This window comes from Scophthalmus maximus, chromosome 6, assembly GCF_022379125.1.
Source record: "Scophthalmus maximus strain ysfricsl-2021 chromosome 6, ASM2237912v1, whole genome shotgun sequence".
In the NCBI taxonomy this organism is placed as follows: Eukaryota; Metazoa; Chordata; class Actinopteri; order Pleuronectiformes; family Scophthalmidae; genus Scophthalmus; species Scophthalmus maximus.
Genome location: NC_061520.1, coordinates 4,358,126 through 4,382,237, shown reverse-complemented (window position 1 = coordinate 4,382,237; position 24,112 = coordinate 4,358,126). Strand labels below are relative to the sequence as shown.

At 43.9% G+C, this 24,112-nt stretch overlaps 1 protein-coding gene across 2 annotated transcripts; it reads left to right on the top strand.

The window, feature by feature from the left end:
* Positions 1-10,668: 10,668 nt before the first annotated feature.
* fam83c (family with sequence similarity 83 member C) lies at positions 10,669-24,112 on the top strand. Of its 2 annotated transcripts, none has more exons than XM_035631957.2 (6): positions 10,669-10,684; positions 11,102-11,635; positions 16,041-16,208; positions 16,808-16,932; positions 22,248-22,484; positions 22,849-24,112. In XM_035631957.2, the coding sequence occupies exons 2-6, from the start codon at positions 11,129-11,131 to the stop codon at positions 23,639-23,641; spliced, it is 1,830 nt and encodes a 609-aa protein (XP_035487850.1). In that variant the 5' UTR covers positions 10,669-10,684; positions 11,102-11,128; the 3' UTR covers positions 23,642-24,112. The 2 variants fall into 2 exon arrangements, with proteins under 2 accessions (XP_035487850.1, XP_035487849.1); XM_035631956.2 differs by lacking the exon at positions 10,669-10,684 and adding an exon at positions 10,700-10,902.

Genomic DNA, 24,112 nt, shown 5'->3' with positions numbered 1-24,112 from the left:
ATATATATATCTATATATATATATATATATATATATATATATATATATATATATATATATATATTTATAGCTATATATTAGCTTTATTTTTGTACTACAGGCGGAAGTGGAGACGCGTCGTCCATCTTTATATACAAACCGTGATTTTCACTTACATGCCAAGATTTACTGTCGTGGCTGTTTTTGTTTTTCTTGTCGTACATGTGGCATATTTCATGTCTTCTCTGATAGTTACCGTCTGCCAGATGTGTTTCTTGTGAAAGACATGTTTTGTTATATAAAACCTGTATCCTCATCCCAAAGTGCTTCCTTGTTGTTTCCAGCAAAGAGATTATAAAATCTCTCCGCTGCCTCCACGGGCTGCAGTCGTTTCCTGTTTCCAGCCGACAAATGGAAGAGAAAGATCAGTGTTTCCTTTTTTGAAACGCAGCCATTCACGGCGCAGCTGGACGGTCTCATGTTCACACTGTTGCAGGTCCAGGACGACTGCCTTCATGTTCGTTATGTAACGGACGCGTTCACTTCACGATGACGTCTGTGTGCGTGTTGTTGTGTGAAGGTGTGCACAGATCCCACATACCTCCACTTCAACAACACACACACACACACACACACACACACACACACACACACATATCCAAAAAAGTCTGTTTCCTTTTCAAGAGCATGCACACAATGTCGCCATTTAGCAGCAGAACAGAGTTACAGAGACTGAGAGAGCCATTGTGTGTGTGTTTGTGTGTGTGTGTGTGTGTGTGTGTGTGAGAGACAAAGAGAGAGGGGGGGTCAGTGGTGGCAGGTTTAACCTGATCTGTCAGGTAGCAAAGGAGGATGCTACTCTGCTGTATGTCACACAAAGACACACACACACACACACACACACACACACACACCACAACAATACCCCCCAGCCCACACACGCACACACACACACACACACACACACACACACACACACACGCTCACACACTTCCTCACCACAACAATACCCCCCAGCCTACGCTCACACACACACACACACACACACACACACACACACACACACACACACACACACACACACACACACACACACACACACACACACACACATTTGCATTGCCGTACTCGCGAGGACCTTTGTTTCCTACATCCATTAACCCCTTGAATGCAGTTGGCTCTTATATTTCACCTCAGTCATCTCACTGTATCACACATCGTCACATTCAGCGGGTCACTGGAGGAGCAGCGCTGCTCCGGGGCTCGTACCTCGACCTCGTCTTGTGACCAATACGATGCCTGAAGCTGTGCAACGTTCAATGCCAACGTTAGCTGTGTGGCGATAATGAAAAAGCCGTCCACCTGTAGCACCGTCGTAGGAACTGTTTGCACCGGTTTTGCAAAAAAAGACCCTTGTGCTTTGGAGTGAACATGAGCAAGATGTTCAGACTGACGCTACTCTCATGTTTGTTGGGTAAATAGGAACATATAGCCTGCAGCTGGTTATCTTAGCTTAGCATAAAAACTGGATACAGGGGGAAAAATAAGTGATTAAATAGTCTGACATCAATAAAACTATGACATTTAATTACATTTTTTTCAGTTATTGTATGCACTGCCGGCCCTCTCATATTATTATTTTGCGATAAAAAAAGATTCTCGGAGACATAAAGCTGTGACCCAGTATAGGGCCTCGTCCTCCAGCCAATCGGCGTCTCTCGGACCCAGGGGGCCTCCGTGTCGGTCATGTCAGTGGATCGATTTGATTGGCTCAGGCGCTGTCCAATCGGTCACTGAAGCACGATCTGTGACGTAAGACATGGTGGCGCCACCAAAAGCGCGACTATGCCTCCAGCGCTGCCAAACGCAAAGTAAAGAGAAGAAAGACATTAAGCAGAAGTTGGGATTCATTGGGAACATGTCGCCAGAGGGACGAGTCAATCGGTGACAGGGTGAATGCTTTGGAAGTCAAACACCTGCATGAAAACGTGCTAAAGTTAAAGAACTGGTTCAGTCCCTATATGACTTATAGATATTATATATATATATTCAAAAGAGATATTTGCTTGTTAGCCATGATTATAATTTATAGTCTACCTATGCTTGTTAACTAGCCACCAATGTTTTTTTCGCGATGTCAAATTTTGGGTTTTCATTTATGTAAAATCTTTTCAGGGAAGCCTTTTTTTTAAATTTTTATGTATCCTTTATTTTACCAGGAAGGTCTCATTGAGTTACACTATCTATTCTTGCTGGGAGTCCGGGAGTCCTGTCCACTGAATTATTAAGGAGCCTCACCGTCCATCCGGAACGATGGTCAGAGAGTTCACGGGCGTCTCCTCCGTCCTCTGACCCGTCTCGGGCTGCTGAGGTCGTGACAGAGGTGCCGCAGCCTCCTGCATCCTACATCCTCCTGCGACGTGAGTCTGTATGTGCGTATCATTTCACTTATGAGCTGTGTGTGTGATTTGGGGCCAAAAATCAACATCGTCATTAGAGCCATCAGTCCGACCGCTCGTCTTCAAGAAAGAGGAGAAAAAACTTCTTCCCCAAAATGTTAAACCATTCGTCTTAAATAAAGTTCTACAGGGTTTATAATAATAACAATAATAAAAAAAGTATACATAATAAAATAATAATAATAATAATAATAATAATAATAATAATAATAATAATTATTATTATTATTATTATTATTATTATTATTATAATTATACATTTCATTTATAGGGCACTTTTCATTGCTAAAAGCAATCTCAAAGTGCAAATTGTCACACACTCGAGGGGAGCTCAGAAAGCAATGAGCAGTCATCTCCGCCTGCAGCTGCTTGCTCTGTAAGGCCACAGACAGAAAAGAAAAAACGTGCTGATGCAGCAACTTCTGAACTGAGTTTAACACGAAGTGACACGAGCGCAGTGAAAGGGAAGTGTTGAGCTGCGCCAGGACACACCCGGGAGCCTCATTTTGGATAGAAACCTCATTCAAAAGATAATTCATTCATTCATGCGGCCACGTACACGCTCCCAGTAAAGAAAGAGTTGTTCAACAGTGAGTCGGGAGCAGAAACTTTCCATTGAAATAGGTTTTCCACTGCTGATGGACTCCGCCCGTTCCTACGACCGCCTCACTGTAAAGGTTGAAGATGTGCGATTTGTGTGCATATTCAAAAACCTGTTGATATCCAAGTCTCTCATAATGCTTAAAGACAGGTGTGTGCTTTTCCTTCAGTCCAGAAATGTGTGTTTTTTTCCTTTTGGACGTGCGTCTCTGCCCCGGCCTTCCTACCACTTGTCTGGTTTGTTTGTGTAAAACTCACAGAGCTGATGGTAAACGGGCGAGACGCCCCAAAAGAGATTCATATTCCGAATGCATACATGTCCAAACAATGCTCCATCAGGATGTTGCATATACTAAACCGGAAAAATGCTCCTATATCCGCAGGCAATGCTGTTCACATTACTTATATCAAATCATGAATTTGATCATATTCAGAATTATAGTGGAACATGTAGATGTACTAGATGAAATGCCTGAAAACCAAATGCAGTTCTTGCAAAGTGCATTTAAAGCTCTGTCTCTACAGTTTGCTGCAGAGAAACACTCTGATCTTTAATGGTGCAGGAGTGAGGCAGCGATGAAGCAGAAAAAAAAGGGATCTCTCTGATGACAGCACATGGATCATGGTTTTATGATTTGGCGGGGAGATTGACAGTTGGCATTTCAACTATGTGCTTGGTTTCCAGAAAGTGGGCGTTGCCGTGTCTGCTGCTGGCTGAGAGAAGACTTTGGGTTTGTGATCGGGGCCAAGTGAGATACGAACTATCCTCTCAGGCAACGCATGTTACTGAAGTACATTAGTGTTCATAAATCAGCGTGTTTTTTTCCGCACGTACACTTGGTGCAGAAGAGAGGGAGCAGGTGAGAGCGCCGTCGTCACGGACCACAAAAACTCATCAGCGTAAAGATCGAACAACAAAAGATAACAAAGCTTTTGTAAGTCGTCAATCACAGAGCTCGTCAGCCAAGAGCTGCAGTTATGCAATATTGTGTTCTTTTCATGACGCATCTCTATTCATGGCCAGAAAACTGGAATGAGGTTTCCCGTACAACTGAGGATCTTACGATCAGCGCAGGCTGAAATGGTTTAGAGAACAATGCAGTAATACGAGTCTCCCGGCAGAACAGTTCAGTAATGAAGTCAAGACTTATATCGGCCTCCGATCAGTCGATCTGCGGCAGGAAATTATTACAAAACTGCATCTTTGGTCATTTAAAGTGGTGACAAATAACAGTGAACAAACCCAGTAGAGCTTGTTACACTGGAATTTTCCAGTTTGGGATCAATAAAGTTAAAACTATTGTATTTTATTGTCACTCCCTTTAAATTCAATCAAACCCAATAGCTAAGACAAAACAATGCTGATCGTGAAATCATGAGCTGATTTGCAGAAGAATGATAGAAGTTGATAAAATGAGTTGATAAGAGGATCCATTAATTATTCCCATGAAAATTAGTGAATATGTCAAAAAGTTTTTTTGACTTTTTACTAATGTTAAAGAAAGAGATGAAAAATAGTCAGTAGTTTTTGCGCACTCCTTCTGATAAACCAACCAATCAACCAACTGACCAACCGGTCAGTCAACCAACCGATCAACCAACCAGTCAACCAACCAATCAACCAACTGACCAACCGATCAGTCAACCAACCAACCGATCAACCAACCAGTCAACCAACCAATCAACCAACTGACCAACCGATCAGTCAACCAACCAACCAACCAACCAACCAACCAACCAGTCAACCAAATAACCAACCAGTCAACCAACCAACCAACCAACCAGTCAACCAAACAACCAACCAGTCAACCAACCAGTCGACCAGCCAACCAACCAACCAGTCAACCAAACAACCAACCAGTCAACCAACCGATCAACCAACCAGTCAACCAACCAATCAACCAACTGACCAACCGATCAGTCAACCAACCAACCGATCAACCAACCAGTCAACCAACCAATCAACCAACTGACCAACCGATCAGTCAACCAACCAACCAACCAACCAACCAACCAACCAACCAACCAACCAACCAGTCAACCAAATAACCAACCAGTCAACCAACCAACCAACCAACCAGTCAACCAAACAACCAACCAGTCAACCAACCAGTCGACCAGCCAACCAACCAACCAGTCAACCAAACAACCAACCAGTCAACCAACCAACCAACCGACCAACCGACCAGTCAACCAACCAGTTAACTGACCAACCAACTAACCAATCGACCAGTCAAACAACCAACCAACCAACCAGTCAACCAACCAATCAAACAAACGGGACGGGGTAAAAACATAATCTCCTAAAGCGATGGACCAAGAAAGAATTAATTAAATTGTTGGGACAGATCAAGACAAAGGGCCTGATCCAGGATTGGTTTTTTTTTTTTAAATCTCTTTCTTAAACATTGGGAGATAGAATGTTTTCTGACATTTTCACAGATTTCCAAAGAATAATTAATGGACCTGGATGACATAAATCAGGTATACTGTATTTAGTGGACTGATGTCTATTAGTGTGTGAGATTTGGTGGAGCCTGATTAAACTTGGGGACTGTTGGGACGTTGGTGGACATTTGAGCTCTACTGAGTGAGGCTCTAGATGTTTATGGTTCTGTCACGCGTGTTAAGATATCAGGGTTCATTCAGATCCTGATCTACACATGATGAAACATGACATATTGACAGCTCACTGCGCCGTTTGATCTGGATCTAAACCAATGAGCTGTCCAACTGGCACAAGGACTTTATGAAGGAAATAAATCATAATGAAACCAGTAGCTTCATATCCTCTGTCCAAATTACTCTCGCTCCGGTCAAATGAAACCCTCGATTTCGTTCTATAAATCATTGCAGCTGTCCAAATGCTTCTGTTCACTTTTGCTCTAGGGCAGTTTTTTCCTTGTTCGGGTTACTGGCCTCTTGGTTTGCAGTGAAGGGAAATGTTGCTGCTCCGGCATACAGTGATACTTTAGACAATGTCGTGCTTTGTGACGACAGTTTGCAGAAAGCATGGTCCATACAGAAACGTTTTTTTCTCAGTTTTCGGCGAAAGGACTTTACTGACCAGCACGGAGTCCTGACCTCAACCTTGTCCGACACCAACAGCTGTTGAAAACCAACAATCTGTCGTTCACAGTCGGCTGGTTGTTCAGAAGTGAAAATGTAAGCAGGGTCTAAACGTATCTGTCATTGCAGCAACTTCTGTGCAAATGTCTTTCAAAAGAGACTGAAAATGTGGCCCATCCGTCCCATAGTAAAACTGGAAGGGCACTCAGGCTCCATCTCTTTTCTCTCTCTCCATGCATTTGTTATAGTCGTTTTAACACTACAACGACCTCTGTCCACACTAACACACCTGAAAACAAATATCACATGACCATTCGTGTACACTTGTCATGTGCGTGTCGGTGTAGCAGACTCTGCAATTGGTGGCTTAGTTACAGAAAATACTACGAGCGAGGAACAGCAATGGTAAAAAATGTAAGAGCAGGGATTTATTTTCTTGGAGCGACGACGAGGTGCAACTGTCACTGACAGGAAGTGTTGGCAACGCTTTGCGTTCGCCGAGTCGTGACTGATAAGAACCAATCAGGAGGAGAGCGTGGGCGTCTGCGTCATCTTCTACACAATGTCTCAGTTTCCATTTGTTCAGACGGAAACAGAACCCCAGGGTGTTTCAAACTCCAACGGGACCCGCTGTCTTTCCGAACTTCTCTGTCTCTGAGAACTCGGGTGTAGACGTAGCACCGGCGATGGTTTTCAAATTAAAATGTGTAAGTGTGTAACCTCATGGAGCTCAGACCTCCACCAGGGCCAAGCCATGATTCCAAACAAATGATTCCTTCTGCTGCTGCTGACGCTGGTGGTGATGGTGTGGAGGTGTGTTTGGGTCCTTGAGTGTCACGATGAGTGTTGTTGCTGACCATGTTCCCTTCACGGCCACAGTTCATCATCTTCTAACGGCTACTTCCTGCAGGATAATGCTCCATGTCACAAAGTCGAAAAGTCTCAAAGTGGTTCCATGAACCTCAGTAACCTCCCCTGTCACCTGACCTGAATCCATGTAGAAACCCTCGGCGGGGGGGGGGGGGCGGATGTGGTAGAGCAGGAGACAGGCAGCATGACTGAATGAATTCTGCAGAAATTATCTGATGAAACCACCACGTGTGTCAGAGGAAGAATTTTCCAGCATCCCGAGCAAAGGGAGGATCTGTTAGGGTCCGTTCTGTTTTCCCCACTTGGCCCTACCCCTCGGGTTTGCACGGGTGTTCCATTTCTAATTGAAGATCAAGGGGTAGGGGTTAAGTACCCCTTCGAACGTAGGGAGGTCAGATGCTGACTTCAGGTGGAGTGGAAGAACGGAGGGTGTGGGGCCAAGTGGGGGGTAATGGGACGGACCCCTTAGTGAGGTGTTCCTAATACAGTGCTCAGTTGGTGTTTGTATTCTCATGGAAACATGCAGACAGGACGTGTACACCTGTCTCTGCTGGACGTCAAGTTCAGAACCAGTCCTTCCACTTTTGCTGCTGCTGCCTTCAGCATTAACTTGCGCTCACTTGTTTTCTTGTCAACTGCATCACAGTCGTTTTTCTTTCTGCCCCAGGAGTGTCCCAGCTTCTCTCTCTCTCTCTTTCTCTCAGCTCTTGGTCATCATGCCCGTGAAGTCCGCGCTCGAGTCATGACTCACCGGTTTCAACCGAACAGTAATTTATGCATATACTGTACACCTGTAGGTGTTTTCCACCGCTCTCACCGTGACTCAGCTCGGTGACAGTTGACTCACCTCAAACATGTGATGATAAGCTGACGACTGTAGTGGGGGACACGGGACTCTGTCTTATGTCGTGTGTCTGTTTAGAAAAGACCTCTGCTCGGCCAGAACAGAGGACAGTGGGCTGACGACAGACAAACGTTTAACATGTTAAAAACAAGACGCTCCAGTTTGACTTCAAAAAAACAGCCTTACGTGTGAATTAGTGGGAACGAGTTCGAGGGAACTGTGGCAGTTTGGAATAATGACATGAAGACTTTCTGTAGAGTACAGTAGAGTTGGCGGCATCTTTTGTTTGACTAGCCTCCATCCGCGGCACTTTAAGCTACAGCAGCTGTGGCCCACATTTTAGCATGCATGCAGGAAGCCAACACAAGGTTTGGCTGCAGTGTCTTATCAAAGTGTAGATAATGCCTCGCTTAGCTCAGCGTAACCGGCCAGGCCCAGTGTGACTCCTTCTCGCCCTCTGCATCCGCCTCACGACTCCGACGCGCTCATGTATGTAAATGCACCATACGCGCGGAAAAGCTGCCTGTTTACTCATTGAACATACCACAGAGCCGCGATGTCAAACGTCAGCACCTGCGGCGCAGCGGCGGTTTGGTCTGAGCACGTCCACCTCACCCAACTGGGTAAATATTAAGTCAGACGCCGACATGAACTACTCACGGATGTTTACGACCAGTTGGGGACGTGTCACGTGCCTCCGTCAGACCTGAGGAGATCTGGTGGAAACACGTCCCAATGAAACGTTTCGCGCACTGTAATTATGATTTCATTAATGATTAATGATGTGTAATCATCTCTAGTCTGAGTGGCTTCTATGACCTCTTCTGCAAAATCGAATTATTGGTTTCTTTGTTATTATCATTTCTTTGTTGTTATTTGTTAAAGTAAAGACTGAGTTTATGATGTATGATTATGGTAATAAATCCTTCTGTTTTATTTCAAATTAACCCGGCGCTCCCTGTTAACACAGAAAGAAGCTAGTAACATGCCGCATAATAATTAACATGCAGCAATAGTCTATTCATTTTGTCACATTTGCCAAAATATATTTTCCAGTTTAACCGGGAGCTTTACTATATATAACTATAAAAAATGGGTCTCCTCCTGCTTTGTCCCTCAGGAGGTTTTTTTTTCTGGTTCTTTTGCACGAATACAACAAAATAACTATTTTTATTTAATATAAACATGTGCACATCTTCTCTGCATTGCTTAATCTGTAAAATAAGAGTTTATATATATATGTATATATATATACATATATATATAAATATGGATGTCACATCCAGTTTCCTCATATTTGATCCTTGTGACACGATGAGCTCACTGGGGAAGTTTCAGTCTGGAAAATATTTGTTCTGTTATTGAGAAACAAACCGCTACGACACGTGTCGAGGAAGTAAACTCTGTCTGTGCCCGATAATGACTTGATCCCTATGTGGCAGATGGAGGTGTGTGTGTGTGTGTGTGTGTGTGTGTGTGTGTGTGGGTTAGGGTTACAGTAATTCCCATTATTGTCCCCAGCATCTTCCCACGTTTCCAGCTGCTTTTCAACCAGCTGCTGTTCTGTAATTGACCTCTCACTAGATCATATGTGACCTTTATTAAACAGGCAGTAGAGGACAACGGTGCGGCAGCGTTCAGGTGAATTTAGGTTGGAGCCTTCGTGTAATTCGCTACCACGGGGACAGGGAGTCTCAGGGGTGGTAGGGGTTGATGGGGGGCTGGGGGGTGGTAAGGGGTTTCCATTTCACACATCGTGTGAGCAGCCGAGACTGACGGAGGGAGATGAAAACATGTCCCCCGTCAGACGTCGGTTTTCCCAGAATCCTGTATTTTGAAATGACAGTTGAAGGAAATTAAATAATATTTCATAAAGAATCAGATCAGTTGTAAAAAATGAAAATGTGTTTGTTGAATTTTAAACTTTGCATGATGTTTGCAGTTCATTATCGATCATGATGATGTCTGTTATTCTTGGTGTTGATATCTTTTCCCTCAGAGGAGGAAGTGAAGGACGGAAGAGGAAGAAGAAATAACAGCCCTTTTCTTTATCGCTGTGACATTTTAACATTTATATCAACAGATTATCTTTTATAGACTCAACTAAAGTCACTTCAGAGTGAGCAAACAAAAGAATGAATATTTTTGGTGGAAGAAAAATCTAGCCGGACATAGGGCCTTCAAAATAAAAGTATTATATTTGTTACACATCTTCATCACAGCTAGCGGAGCAATCAACAAGCACTAAATGTTGAATTATTTTGATTATTGTCAGCAAGATTATGCAAAACTACTTTACTGATTTCCACAAAACTTGGTGGAAGAATGTGACACGGACCAAGAAATGGTCAATTAGATTTTGACCTGGATCTTTAACATTGTGAGATGGGATGTTTTTTTCTTTTTTTGGACGTTTTCACAGATTTCCCAGGGAATGATTCATAAATCTTGATTAAGAAAAACAAAATCTGTCATATTTAGTGGACTGATAATTAATTGAAGGACTGTTGATGGTGGAGTTATGAGCTCTATGAATGTCATTCTATAGTTTTTTCTTTGTGTTTATGTTTCATTTATGGTTCTCCGCTTGCAGCGCCACAGAAAACCTTCAATAAAAGTAAACCACCTGAGATTAAAGATCAAACTTCATAAATCGCAAAAAAACAACAACATCCAAACACTTTTCTATCACTCTCTTATTTTGTATTTTCATTTCGTTGGAATCATTTTATTTTGAAATCTGTAACCAGAAGAAGGGGCCGCTCTGTTGTGAGCTGGTTGGCTTGACAACGGAGGAGGAGTTGGAGGAGGAGGAGGAGGAGCCTGTCACGTTGGAGACCAATGACAGGACAGTTAGCGACAGGTGAGCTGCAGCTACACACAAACACACACACTCTCTCTCTCTGACACACACACACACACGCGGGGAAGAGGACGCTGCAGGAGCCGCAGGTTCCGTCTGTCATGAGGGGAATTAGAGAAGCGAGGACCATTTCAGCTGCTGCTGATCCGGATTATGATCCGCGACACTCCGGGACCAGGAGTCTGTGACACTTCGGACCGTGGAGACGTTCTGTGTGTGTGTGTGTTGTTCTTGTTTTAGTGCACTTCAAATGATTTGATTGTTGGAACTGTCCCGCGTCTAATCCGCAGGGTTTTAGATCCATTTTATCTCAGATCTGCAATGTTCCCATAAGGTCGGAGCAGGGTTCGGTGGCGACGGTCACAGTCGGAGGATTGTTCGGGGACTATTTTACCTTTTTTTTTTTTTTTTTACAAGATCTTCCGAAAGGAAACGGTGACGCCCATGATGAGCTCCGAGAGCCTCCGGCCCAGCACCAACGGCCGCAAGCCGCTGGGGAAGCTCGCGTCGCGGCTGGAGGAGGTGAAGAACCCGTGGCGCCAGGGCTCCACGCTGGAGCTGAGCCACAACGAGGCGGCGCGTCTGGCCACCGACGCGCTGCTGGAGCTCGGCGAGGCGGAGTACCGCCGCGTGCTGGCCGAGGAGCGGGAGCTCAACTTCCTGTCGCCGCCGGAGATCCGGTACATCGCGCGGCACGCGGCCAGCAGGGCGCGCGTGCCCGACGGCCCCGGCGAGCGCGAGGCGGCGCTGGACGACGACGCCGCCGTGTCCGAGCTCACCTCCGGCACCTACTTCCCCATGATGTCCGACGAGGAGCCGCCGATGCTGGAGCTCGGCTGGCCGGACACCCCGGCGAGGTACGGCCCGTCGGAGACGCAGATCTACTTCCAGCGGGACAAGTCCCACAACGTGAAGGACCTCATCCGGTCCCTGATCAACAAGGCCAAGAAGGTGCGAGGAGACTTCTGTTTTCAAATGGCATTGTCTTTCTTGATAATTGTCACTTAAATCCCCATACAAGGATGTGGAAATGAAAATTGCATTATTGCATTTTCATTAAAATATTTACCCAAAGGACACACAACATTTGTGGAAAATTATGATTACATTTTTAATTTTCACATTTACATTTTCATTGGAATTGAGTCCCCTATAGGCTTCCATAGAACTCACTGTCAGTAAACTATTCTATACATTCATAAATATTCCAGGAAAGTGTATCTGAAGTCAGTCATGTGGAATATATATATATATATATATATATATATATATATATATATATATATATATATATAATCTTCCTCAGTAAGTCAATACTGTCGCTGACACTAACATAAACACCGATCAATCAGTTAATCAATGATTGACAGAATAACGGTCATGGCTCTGAGGGTCAGCAGGTCACCTGGTTCTCTGGTGACGTCACTCAGCAGGTGCTATATGGAGCAGGTGAGTGATGCAGATGAAAGCTCTTCATAAATCCATTTAAAAAACAAAAAAAAAAACAAGCTGTCAGGTTAACGTCACAGTGTCTGAGCTCAACGAACCCCGAAGAGTCCAACGGAGGGGCAAGAAAACTTTATTTGTTATTTGTACAGCAGCTTTTCATCAGAGCAGGTTGTGGGTTAATAGCGTCCTGGCAACCAGATGGATATGATCATAAACAGTAGAGCAGTTTGGAAACAACAGACTATATAGTGAAACGATAAAAAACCAGTGAAATAAATAAAAAGTAGAGCTGGTTGGTTGGAGCGATGACATCGGCCGATATGAGTCTTTCACAAAACGCGTCGTATCAGCGTTTATGTTTTATTTTATTTTCATTGTGGGAAAGATGTGCATTAATGTCTATTTTCCTAATTCAGGTTCTATATATTCGGTCGTATTTTTATTTCCTTTTTGTTTAAAGTCGTTTCTGATGAAGTTTCTAGTCGGACTGTAAAATATCAAGCTTCAGTTATATTTCATTTGTCTTGAGGGTTTGGGAATCATTGACATTTATTTACGTATATATCGGCACATATATCAGTATCAGAAATGTTTAGAGCTGCAACAGTTAATCGATTTAGTAATTGACTGCTAAATTAATCGGCAACTATTTTGATAATCAATTAATCGGTTCAAGTATTTTTTATGAGGAAGATTTCAGCTTCCTAATGTGAATATTTTCGGGGGGTTTTTGCTCCACTGTGATGATCGACATGTGTTTCGATTAATGAAAATAATCGTGAATTGCAGCCCTAGAAATGTACTCTCAAATATTGATATCGTCATGTGGGGTCTTTCTTGGCCCGTGTCCCATCGTTGCACCAAGTTTACTGGAAATCTGTTCTGTAATTTTTTTGCGCAATGCTGCCGACAAACAATGTTAACGTGTTCAACGCGCTCAGCGAGGATCTTCATCTTCCGTGTGAAAACCATCGCCGTCATAAATCGTTAATAGGGAAGAAAAACAACTCCTGACCCTAAAACGCCACGATAAGGAAATCATTGTCTCGTCCCGTCGGTCGGTCTGCTTTTCATGTTTCCACCGCTCGCAGTCGACTGCGCTCGTCCTCCCTCGGGCGGCTTCCTCTTGGTTTGCTTACAAACAAATGCGTCAGGTCTGAGTCCGTCGTCCTCTTGCCGGCGGTCGCCTCCCGTTGGCTCTCATCTCTCGCTCCGTCCCTCGAGGAGCAGCTGACCTCAGATCAGAGAGGTTTTCAGTGACAGACTGTGGGACAGTGGGCCCCCGGGGACACGCACATGTGAAGGGCCCCCCGGACTGAAAGAGACTCTCAATGGTCGTCCTGTGTCGTTTTACACTTCCTTGTGGTCGCTGGTCTTTTCTGTATTTGCTTTGTGTCTCTCTGAGGTTGTTGTTTCTCTTGTCGTTGTCTCTTTGTGGTTGTTGTGTGTCTTCGTAGTTGTTGTGTCTCGTTGTGGTTGTTATGTATGTATGTGGTTGTTGTGTCTCGTTGTGGTTGTTATGTATGTATGTGGTTGTTGTGTCTCGTTGTGGTTGTTGTGGGTCTTTGAGGTTGTTGTTTGTCTTGTTGTGGTTGTTGTGTCTCTTTGTGATTGTTGTTTGTCTTTGTGGTTGTTGTTTGTCTTGTGGTTGTTGTGGGTCTTTGAGGTTGTTGTGTCTTGTTGTGGTTGTTGTGTCTCTTTGTGGTTGTTGTTTGTCTTGTTGTTGTGTCTCTTTGTGATTGTTGTTTGTCTTGTGGTTGTTGTGTCTTTGTGGTTGTTGTTTGTCTTGTTGTTGTGTCTCTTTGTGATTGTTGTTTGTCTTGTGGTTGTTGTGTCTTTGTGGTTGTTGTTTGTCTTGTGGTTGTTGTGGGTCTTTGAGGTTGTTGTGGTTGTTGTGGGTCTTTGAGGTGGTTGTGTCTCTTTGAGGTTCTTGTGTCTCGTTGTGGTTGTTGTCTTTGTTTTGTCTCTTTGAGGTTCTTTTGGTGGTTAATTTTTTGTGGTTGGTTTGTGTGTCTCTGGTTGGTTTGGGCCTTGTTGCGGTAGTCTTACGTCACTGACCAAGGGGCCCGTTGCCCTCGGGGGCCCCTTTGGATCCTGTCAAATAAAAGCATCTGATTTCTAATCATTAACTTCAGCCGATGCTTGTGAACTGTGAGCTCATGACTTGAAATGATGAGTTTATCATAAATACACAACTGTCGAACAGAGCAGACACACACTGAGGCACATTTTGAGTCACGTCTCCACAGACGCCTCCTTCCTCTTCCTCTGTGTATAAATAGACTTGTTTTATTTGCACAATCGCAGTCGAGTCTCTCGCTCACAAAAAAGAAAACTGTTCTGTTCTGTCCCTGAGTGGAAAAAAGGTGGAGGAGCCTTTTTGTTTCTCTCTGGCCTGACGACTCTGACCCGTTTCTCACGTTTGTGCTGAGTCGGCAGGTTCTAGGATCAAATGAGCCAGAATGCAGTTCATCGTCGTCAGCTGACGCGGTCGCTGAGAGACACTTCGTCTGTTCCACTTCTCTGAACAATGAAAGAACTTTAACAGAAGTGTGTTGTAACTGGCACTGGATCTTGTTGAAGCAGAGAGACCATCACTCACATAAAACATAAAACTACTGATAATAATGCTGAAAATAGCAGGAATAATAATATACCTGGGGAAACGGGGACCAGTGTCAAACACAAACGGACGGATGGATGGATTGCATTGGATGGATGGATGGATGGATGGATGGATGGACAGGGCTGTAAACTTGGCGAAGCTGCAGATGCAGCAGAGTGTTCACGAGGGAAGGTGCACAAGTTCACAGTTTGCATAATGGGCAGGATGGGAATTGTCTATAGAGGGGGGGGGGGGGTGGTGGTGGGGGCTGAGGGCGGGGGTGTCTCTTCTTCATGAGTTACATCTCCAGTCAGGAAAAACATGTTCTTTACAAAGTGTGGCTACAGCTGTGGTTTCTGAAGCTCATATTATCTTTTGTTACGAAAGTCATAAATCCTGGGTAACATAAACTACATAACCCCCCCCCCCCCCCCACACACACACACACACACACACACACATTATTTTGACAATGGTTGGCCCCCGGGGTCATTTCTTTCTTCCTGTGGTCTGATTTAAAAATGTGCTTTCATTGATATATTATTGAATGCAGTTTGAAACAATACAAATTTAACTGTTGAATTTTATTAGATCTTTTACGTTTGGTCAATAAGGCACAGTAAACTATGAAAACGGCATGAAAAAAGAAGCAAATTTATCAGAATTGTGGCAGATTGATTAATTTACCATCAATACACAAATTAATTAATCACTTAAGATATGATATGATAATATGATCCTTTATTTGTCTAACTAGAGTTTTGATATTTTACAGTGTAACCATAAACTTTATTATAAATAAATAACTAGAAAATGAAAACAAGTACTTCCAAATACTTTTGTTAAAACACTTGAATTAAGATAATAAACATTTTTTTGTACATAAAATGCTTACTGTTAAATTCTTTTCTTTTTTTTAATATGTAGATACCGATATTTCTGTGAAAGGCTCATATCTGGTGATATTATCGGCCAACCGATAAATACAAGAAGATAAACATGCAATGTCAACATGATAGATATATAAAAAATAGTATTCATATATATAACATAAACAGGATTTCCAATAGAAATGTATTGAAATTGCACAGACAAATGAGTATTTGCAGTTGTGATGAAATTGCTCACAATCATTTCTGTCCACACATCAGAAAATCGAATCTCTCTTCTGCTTCAGATTGTTTTCCCCAGCAGCTGTTTCTCATGTGTAGTTTATATTTAACGTGTAGAAGTAAAATCCTCAGTGAGCTTTCACGTACAGGAACTTGACGACGTCCTCGTGTGTTCTCCCCGCTGCTCCAGGTCATCGCCGTGGTCATGGACGTGTTCACGGACGTGGACCTGCTCTGCGACCTCATGGAGGCGTCCAACAAGCGGCGGATCCCCGTCTACGTCCTGCTGGACGAGAAGAAGCTCGGATACTTCACGGACATGTGCGCCGCGCTCGACATTCAGAACTCCCACCTGAGCGTGAGTACGATGCAGACGGGCGTTGGGTTTCATCACAGACCAAAAAATGAACAAGAGAAGGACGATGATATGACGGACGCTGCTTCATACCGGCTCCCAGACCACACTGACCTTGAGCACTTTAGCTTTAGCACAGAGGCCAAAGGTCACAATCGTGCCTCTGCAGCCGGAGGTCGTCCGCCCAACTCTCGCGGACGCTTTGAGGGAATTAATTTACTCTTTTTCTTTTAATATTTAAAGATTAGGTTTTAACGGTCAGATGTCAAGGTCACGATGACCTTGGCCATAAATCAAGACTTGTTATGCTAATTATGACTAATTTTCAAACAGTTATCTAATACGATAAAATGGTGAAGTGACGACGTTTTTAATTTTGTATTTTAATATTCAGTTTAAAAAAATAGTAGCAGTAGTCGTGTTCATTATTGATTTGTATTAATTCATATTTGCTTGTTGTACAGGAAACTTTTCAGACTCGCCAAACTACTTTCTGAATTTGAGTATGAAATTTAAATTCTGTGTTTTCTCATACTGTGTGTGTGTGTTTGTGTGTGTGTGTGCGTGCGTGTGCTAACTGTAAAACGTGTGTTTGTGTGCAGAACATGCGCGTTCGCAGTGTGGGCGGCGACACGTACTGCACCAAGAGCGGCAAGAAATTCTCCGGCCAGGTCCTGGAGAAGTTCATGATCATTGACTGTCAGGAGGTCATCGCGGGGTCATACAGGTTAGGAACACACACACACACACACACACACACACACACACACACACACACACACACACACACACACACACACACACACACACACACACACACACACACACACACACACTGGATTTTTATTTGGATCCGCACCCACACTCATAGATATCAGTCCCCTAAATATGCCTACATTTTTAATTCCGTTAAGATTGCTACTTGGAATATTAGTGAAGATGTGAAAAGAAATAAACAGGCTACCTCAGAAGCTAGACCTAAATTCTGTCTTGGCCCATGTTCTATCCTTCCACCAAGTTTCATGGAAATCTTTGCTGTGATTTTTGCGTGATCCTGCTGACAAACAAACAAACGGACAGGGGTGACAATATGATCATAACCTCCAACAATCTTAACCAATGATGAAATAACGCACGCAAGGAGAAACTTCACGGTCGATCTTCTCTCTAATCTCAAACACGTCCACTACGGCATATTATATTTCATTTCCTTTATTCATTATTTATCATTTCTTTTTGTCTTTGTGACGGCAGAGAGGCAGAAAAGTTAGGTTTGATGGATGGGGGATGAGTTGGGGGAGGAGCTGGGGGATGAGCTGGGGGGATGAGCTGGGGGCACCACCTCAACCCACCAGGAAGCAGATGAACAAAATGGAGACTGCTTCAACAACTCGCTGTCACGTTGGTGATTCTTTGCAGTGAGAATATTTAAAAAGAAGCGTCAGCGTGCGTTGTGAGATTCACACTACAGCTGTAACATCTGTCAACAGTAGTACGCTAACTAACGTTAAGCCTCAGGGATGTCGGCAGCTCCGTCAGCCGCTCCGTGACTCGGGGGCGACCGCGTGAGTTCGGGGGGTTTAAGACTGGGTCTGTGAACGCGTCATCAGATAATCTGGGGGCCGACCGAGGTCCCGCACCAATTTCTCCTCAGATTGTCTGGAAGGTGAATCTGTGTCAGTCTCCCGTGTTTCACATTAACGAATATAAATCTTCAAATGTTTGAAGCAAAGTTTTTGGCCCCTTAGGCAAAACCCTTGATGCAACCCGTCTCCCTGTGATGCGAGTCAAAGAATCAATGATTGTGAGTCGCTTGGGATGGAAGCGTCAGCAGAATGTGATGTCAGGTAAAACAGGTTCTTAAAAAAAGCCTGGAATGTAACAAAGATCACAGATTGACGAAAGAACGTGCAGGTGGATACTTCGTCGGTGAGACGGCGGATGAATAAAGAGACGTTCTGACTGTTGAAGTGAACAAGACGTGTGAACTTAGGAATCGATGTCAGCGGCGCCCGCGGACTGCTCACGTTTAGCAGTTTGACATTTAACATTTGCATCTGTCCTGATAAAGAGGACTAACGCTGGATTATAGGAGGGAGCGTGGATAAGACCCTTAACAATGCTCGAGTTGTGCTGCGAGGAGGAGCTGTGTTGGAGCGTTACCATGATGATGCAGCTCTGACGAACGCCAGAGTAGATTTCAATGTGCAGTGAAAGAAAATACGTTTTAGCAATTTGATTATTTCACTCCGATTCGTTTCAAATATGAACTTTTCTTTTTTTCCGCTTTCCTTCCGCACTTTGGCTCCTGCTCTTTGAATCTGCACTTTGTTTGTCTGATTTCAGTTCTGATAATCCTTATCTGCGGCTGCAACCGATTGTTATTGTGTCGTCACAGTGGGAGAGAAACCTGAACCAGTTGTTCAGAGCTTCAGGCTGTGAGGTTTAGCCAGCTCCCAAAAAAAACCAACAGGCTGGTCTCTTTTTATACAGCTTGTGGGCCGGCAGGCTCCACAGATACACACATTAATGTGCACAATCGCTGAAAAGGTGATTTTTGCATAATATGTCACCTTTAAGTGGATTCATGTTACTATAGTACGTGACAAAATCATCACAATCTCAAATTTGAGCAGAAAAAAAACCTGCAAATGTTTGGTATTTTTACTCAAACGTGGTCTGGAACTATTCATTGATTATCAATAGATTGTCAATCGACTGAGTGGAAGCTTCTTTTTTTTTTTTACAAGACCTTACTTTTAAAAGGGGAGTTTAGAAACAGAGATTTTGTGGCAGTTCTTCTGTTAACTGTCGCTGACTCATCCTCAGCTCAGACTTGGCTCCATTTTGTCTTGCTGTTTGCACCTCGTGTGTGTGTGTGTGTGTGTGTGTGTGTGTGTGTGTGTGTGTGTGTGTGTGTGTGTGTGTGTGTGTGTGTGTGTGTGTGTGTGTGTGTGTGTGTGTGTGTGTGTGTGTGTGTGTGTGTGTGTGTGTGTGTGTGTGTGTGTGTGTGTGTGTGTGTGTGTCAGACGCACACTGCTGTGAAACTGGGGATTTTAACAACTTAGTGTCACACAGAGAGAGTGTTGATAATGAATATGTGTCTTTGTCACCCTCCTCCTTGGTGGTGATATTATAACTCTCTGAAAACCCTAAACCGTTCTCACTGGACTATACCTCACAAACCACTTTTACTATGTGACGTCTCAGGAGCTTCTGTCTACATCCAACTGTTAATTGTTCACAGTATCACGCCGTCTTATTATTTAATAGGTGAAATTCGAGTTTGAATAATTCACGAAACAGCTAGGGACTAATATTAGAAATACATTTACGTAGTCTTTCACACAGTGCCAGCGCCCCCCCTCTTTCAAATATCAGTAGCCCAGTCAAACGGCACCAAGCCTGGAGAGAAGCAATATATTCAAATGCAACCTCCCTCACCTCTTACTTACCTCTTACCACTGCCACACTACTGCACACACACACACTTACCTGCACAATGTATGTTCTTACATTGCAAAAACACTCTATATGTCCGCCAGAGCCCGACCAATTTATCTGTTGGCCGTCAATTTTGGCCGATATGAAAGTTTCATAGACATTTGGTATCTGTTTGTTTTTTATAAACTATACAACATTTTACATTGTATGTTTAAAATAATCTTTATTCTCTGAATTCAAGTTCTATATATGTGGTTGTAATTGTTTTCTTTTTATTTATAGTTATTTATTATGAAGTTTATGGTTCATTAAAGACAACATTAGCCTAAACAAAATAAAGTTAGCCACAGTTGGCCTGAACAAGATTGTTAGCCTAAACAACAATGTTAGCATGAACAAGCTAACATTACCCTAAGCAACATGTCTAACCTGAACAAAACAACGTTTGCCTTAAACAAGCTAATTTTAGCTTCAACGAAATAATGTTAGCCTACGTAGGCTAATGCTAGCCTAAAAGAGATAACGTTAGCTTTTCTGACATTTGTGTGTGGAGCTACGCTACCACAGATTCCGAATGTCTTTCAGCCTGTTTGTGACGACACGTTGTTGCAACAGTCAAGAGAAACTATTCCCATCTTTTCATTGTAATGGAATTGTTTCCAATTGTGTCTGAACACAACAAGTGAGAGTTATTTCCTGTCCTCTTGTTCTCAGAGGGCAGAGGTCAAAGTTCGCTCAGAGGCCGATGTTCGACTCGGGACCATAAAGTCAGATTTCGTGGTTGAGCAATTGTATCTTTTTACAACTGCGTCAAACGATTTATCAAATTCATATTTATGAGGGTGACAGAAGGTGGACAATAGTTGATTCAGACGTTCCAACTTTGTACCGTCACCTGGTCCAGGTGCGTCACATACGGCACACCCATCATTCACTGCCTTATTTCCGTCTGCTCTTTTCACTTTCCTTCCAAAGTGACACAAGTTCCCCTTCCCATTTTCATGTAAAATTCCGTCCAGTCCATTTCTTTGCATTCTCTCCGCAGCGGTCACATGTGACAGAGGTTGCAGCGGAGGTGCGGTTTCAGGTGTGTCTGGCAGTCGAATGCGTTAGATCAGTTCAGGTATGAGGGCCACAGGCTGACACGCATCGAACCGTACTCACCTCGCGCATCCTCCCCCTCCCACGCTTTCTTCAAACGTCCTCTGATAGCAAATCACAGAAAAAAATTGCGGTTTACACCTGGGGAACGCCCGAGTCTATGAATTTGATTGGTTTATTTGAGAGGCAAATAACACACTGATGTGGTGATATCTCGCAGATGACGCCAGAGTTTATCTGTTGATCCAGATAAACTCTGTTGGATCTGTTGATCCAAAAGATATTTGAACAGAGTTCATACCTCACATTACATGACAGGGTTATAAATGCAACATTGTTATTATTTTCCTTTTCTTCTTATACGGTTTCCGTTTTGGTTCGTCAGTTGTGCATGTCCTCACGACTAAACGCTAATATACGTCCGCTAGATGATGTATTTGTACGCGTTTCTGTGATGTATGAATGCTTGTTCAGCATGCATGTGTGTGAGGAGAGGGAAAATGTGTATAAATACAGAATATGAATTAAAAAATGCTCTTTTTATTATTTTTTCTTCCAAATGAATACCATTATTCAGGAGGGATTTACAACACTCCAAATTGGCAATTTACATCTGAAATGGGTATTGCGTATGTGCGTGGTTTAAATGCTTGGCCACGCCTCCTTATCACCAGGAAACGATCGTTATGATTTATGGTTTGTGTGTAGGAGGTGTGCTTTGATCATTTCCTCTTCAAGTGAATGTGTCTCACAGTAAAGCCGTCCTGCCGGTTTCTGGCTGCTGTGAAACACAATGAGAATTTTTTTTTTTTTACATTGTCCCGACATGACCATGACCACGGAGATCATTAAACCCCCTTTGAATTTGAAGATTTCGTATGAACACTCGTTGGATTAGAGTAATGTTGTTTATGACAATTTCTGGTTGAAAGTGGGCTAGTCGGCCCGCAGGGGGCGTAGACTGAATTCATTCGCTGACTGAGAGGCATAAAAACAGCTGCTGAGTGGAGACGATCCAAGGTACAAGTCAGGGCGAAGCCTGCAAACTGGCCTGAGGTGAATCTTGTCAAGTTGGATCAAAACGGTGTTTCCGTACAGTTCTTCATTCCAAACCTAATATCTGAGTACAGTATGACCTCCACTTGCAGGCTAAAATCCCCACCACCAAGGAGGTGCTATGTTTCCACCGTACGAGGTCCATGAGGTTTGTTCGTCAGCAGGTTTTTGTAAAAACGACAGAACAGTTCTCCACTAAACTTGGTGGAAGGATGGGACATGGGCCAAGAAAGAATCCATTCCATTTTGCATAATAAAGCACATTGGGTGTCACTTAAACACACCACATCATTACCTTTTGAACATGCACTGACCTTTTTAAATGCCTCAAAGTTCTTTTGTATTGAAATCTCCATAGTTCACCTGTTCTACATCTCACTGGTTTCCCACTCTTAATAACGTTTGCCCCCTCTTTGCTTGTCCGTCCCGTCGCCTCTCCAGCTTCACCTGGCTGTCGGCTCAGGTGCACAGCAACATGGTGATGCATTTCTCCGGGCGCATCACCGACAGCTTCGACCGGGAGTTTCGCTGTCTGTACGCCGACTCGCAGATCATTGACTGTTTCTCCAACCCAGAGGATGAAGGGATGTCCTACTACCCGTCCTACCAAGCCATTTTGGCCCCCGGCATGGGCATGGGGGCCGGACCAGTCATGGGGCTGGATTTACTCTCTGACAGGTATAAAACTGGAGTCCAGCTACAGACACATTCATTTCCGTGTTTGTGTTTAACAACTTTAAAACTGTTTTGTCTCCTGTCAGTGGCGTCATATCTCCTTTGTGCATGCGTCAGTGTTGTGTTTGTCTATCAGAAGAGTCAAAATTGACTTTTTATCCAATCTGAAGTCACATTTTCACTCGCAGCCCCTCAGAGACATCCTGTGTCACCAAACAGCGTCGGAGAAACACTGATCTTCGATTTGAAGCTGATTTATTTAGTGTCTTTATTGAATTGAAACAGCGTCTCTTAAAAGTTTGTAGTGACCTTGATTTTATTTTTTTTATATTCAGGATATTAATTTAAGCTTTCCCTCCTCCTGCAGGCAGAGGGACAGGGTATGTTCTGAAAACTCCAGCAGCCAATCAAGTAACAGTATTTCCAGCGTGAAGGCCGCACCCGGGATGACCGCTAACGCAGTCTACAAGGTCACCCAAGGTCACGACAAGAAGGAGCCCAACACCAACTCCCACCTCAGCCCAGAGAGAAGAGGTGGAGGCGGAGAACAGGCAGGAGGACATACCCCAACACCAGGTGCATGGGCTTCTGCCAACGGAGCGACCAATCACATCCCAGTTCCTGAGCGACCACCGCCGGCCTTTGGTCAGCCAATGGGCATCGAGTGGAACAAGCCCAGCACGACGGACATCATGAGGTCGAATATCACTGGCACCTCCTCCAAGTTCCAGGAGCTGGGTTTGTACGACCACAAACGTACAAACCTAGGCACCCCCAACTCAAGCCTGACCCCCAGGACTCAGACACCATCCCCGCTCAATGATAGCAAACTCACCTCCAAGCAGAGGACTTCCTCCAACCAGTTACTCAACAAACTCTCAGACCTCTTCCTCCCCACCTCAGGCAAAGACAAAGAACCCTACAACTGGAGGTCGCCGTCCCCTCTCGGCTCCTCGCCCTGGGGGGGGCCGGACCTCTCTCAAACTGAGCCAGAGAGCCAGCAGAGCCCTCCTCCCCCGCCCTCTCCGGTCGCATTGATGAACCGGCAGGACCAGAAGCGAATGACGCTGGGCCACAGCAAACTGGACCTGGTGAACCAATACAACCAGCTGAAATCCAGGCAGGTGTACAGCCGCTTCGAGCTCAAGAGCACGAACTGAAGCGAGAGACTGACGAGCTCAGACTGATTCATCAGACTAAATGTTTAAATTTCTCTCTTTGGTGTCTCTAATTACATCATTACAGCGCGCGGAGAAAAGTCTCCACGCTTCCGCAGCTCCACATAATCCCTCACTATCTTTCCCCTGTGATTCTTGCGTCATGTGAGGAGTAATTATGAGTACAGTAGCGTCGAGACTCACAATACACATGAATGACTCATTTACAAAACTATACATTGAAATGGAGCGATTATAATCCAGAGTGTGCCTGCGCAGTAGTGATCTTGGGGTGGAGCCGCGGTGTCAATACATTAGCTCGACGAGTTGCAAGTCGGGTTGCAGCGTTCAATCATGACGTCTCAGTCCGTTTTTATAGCATCAATTAAAAAATTAAAACATGAACACTTGAATGTACTAAAGTGTGATAAAAATGACAGAAACCATCTTTGGAAACATTTATTTAGCATCTAC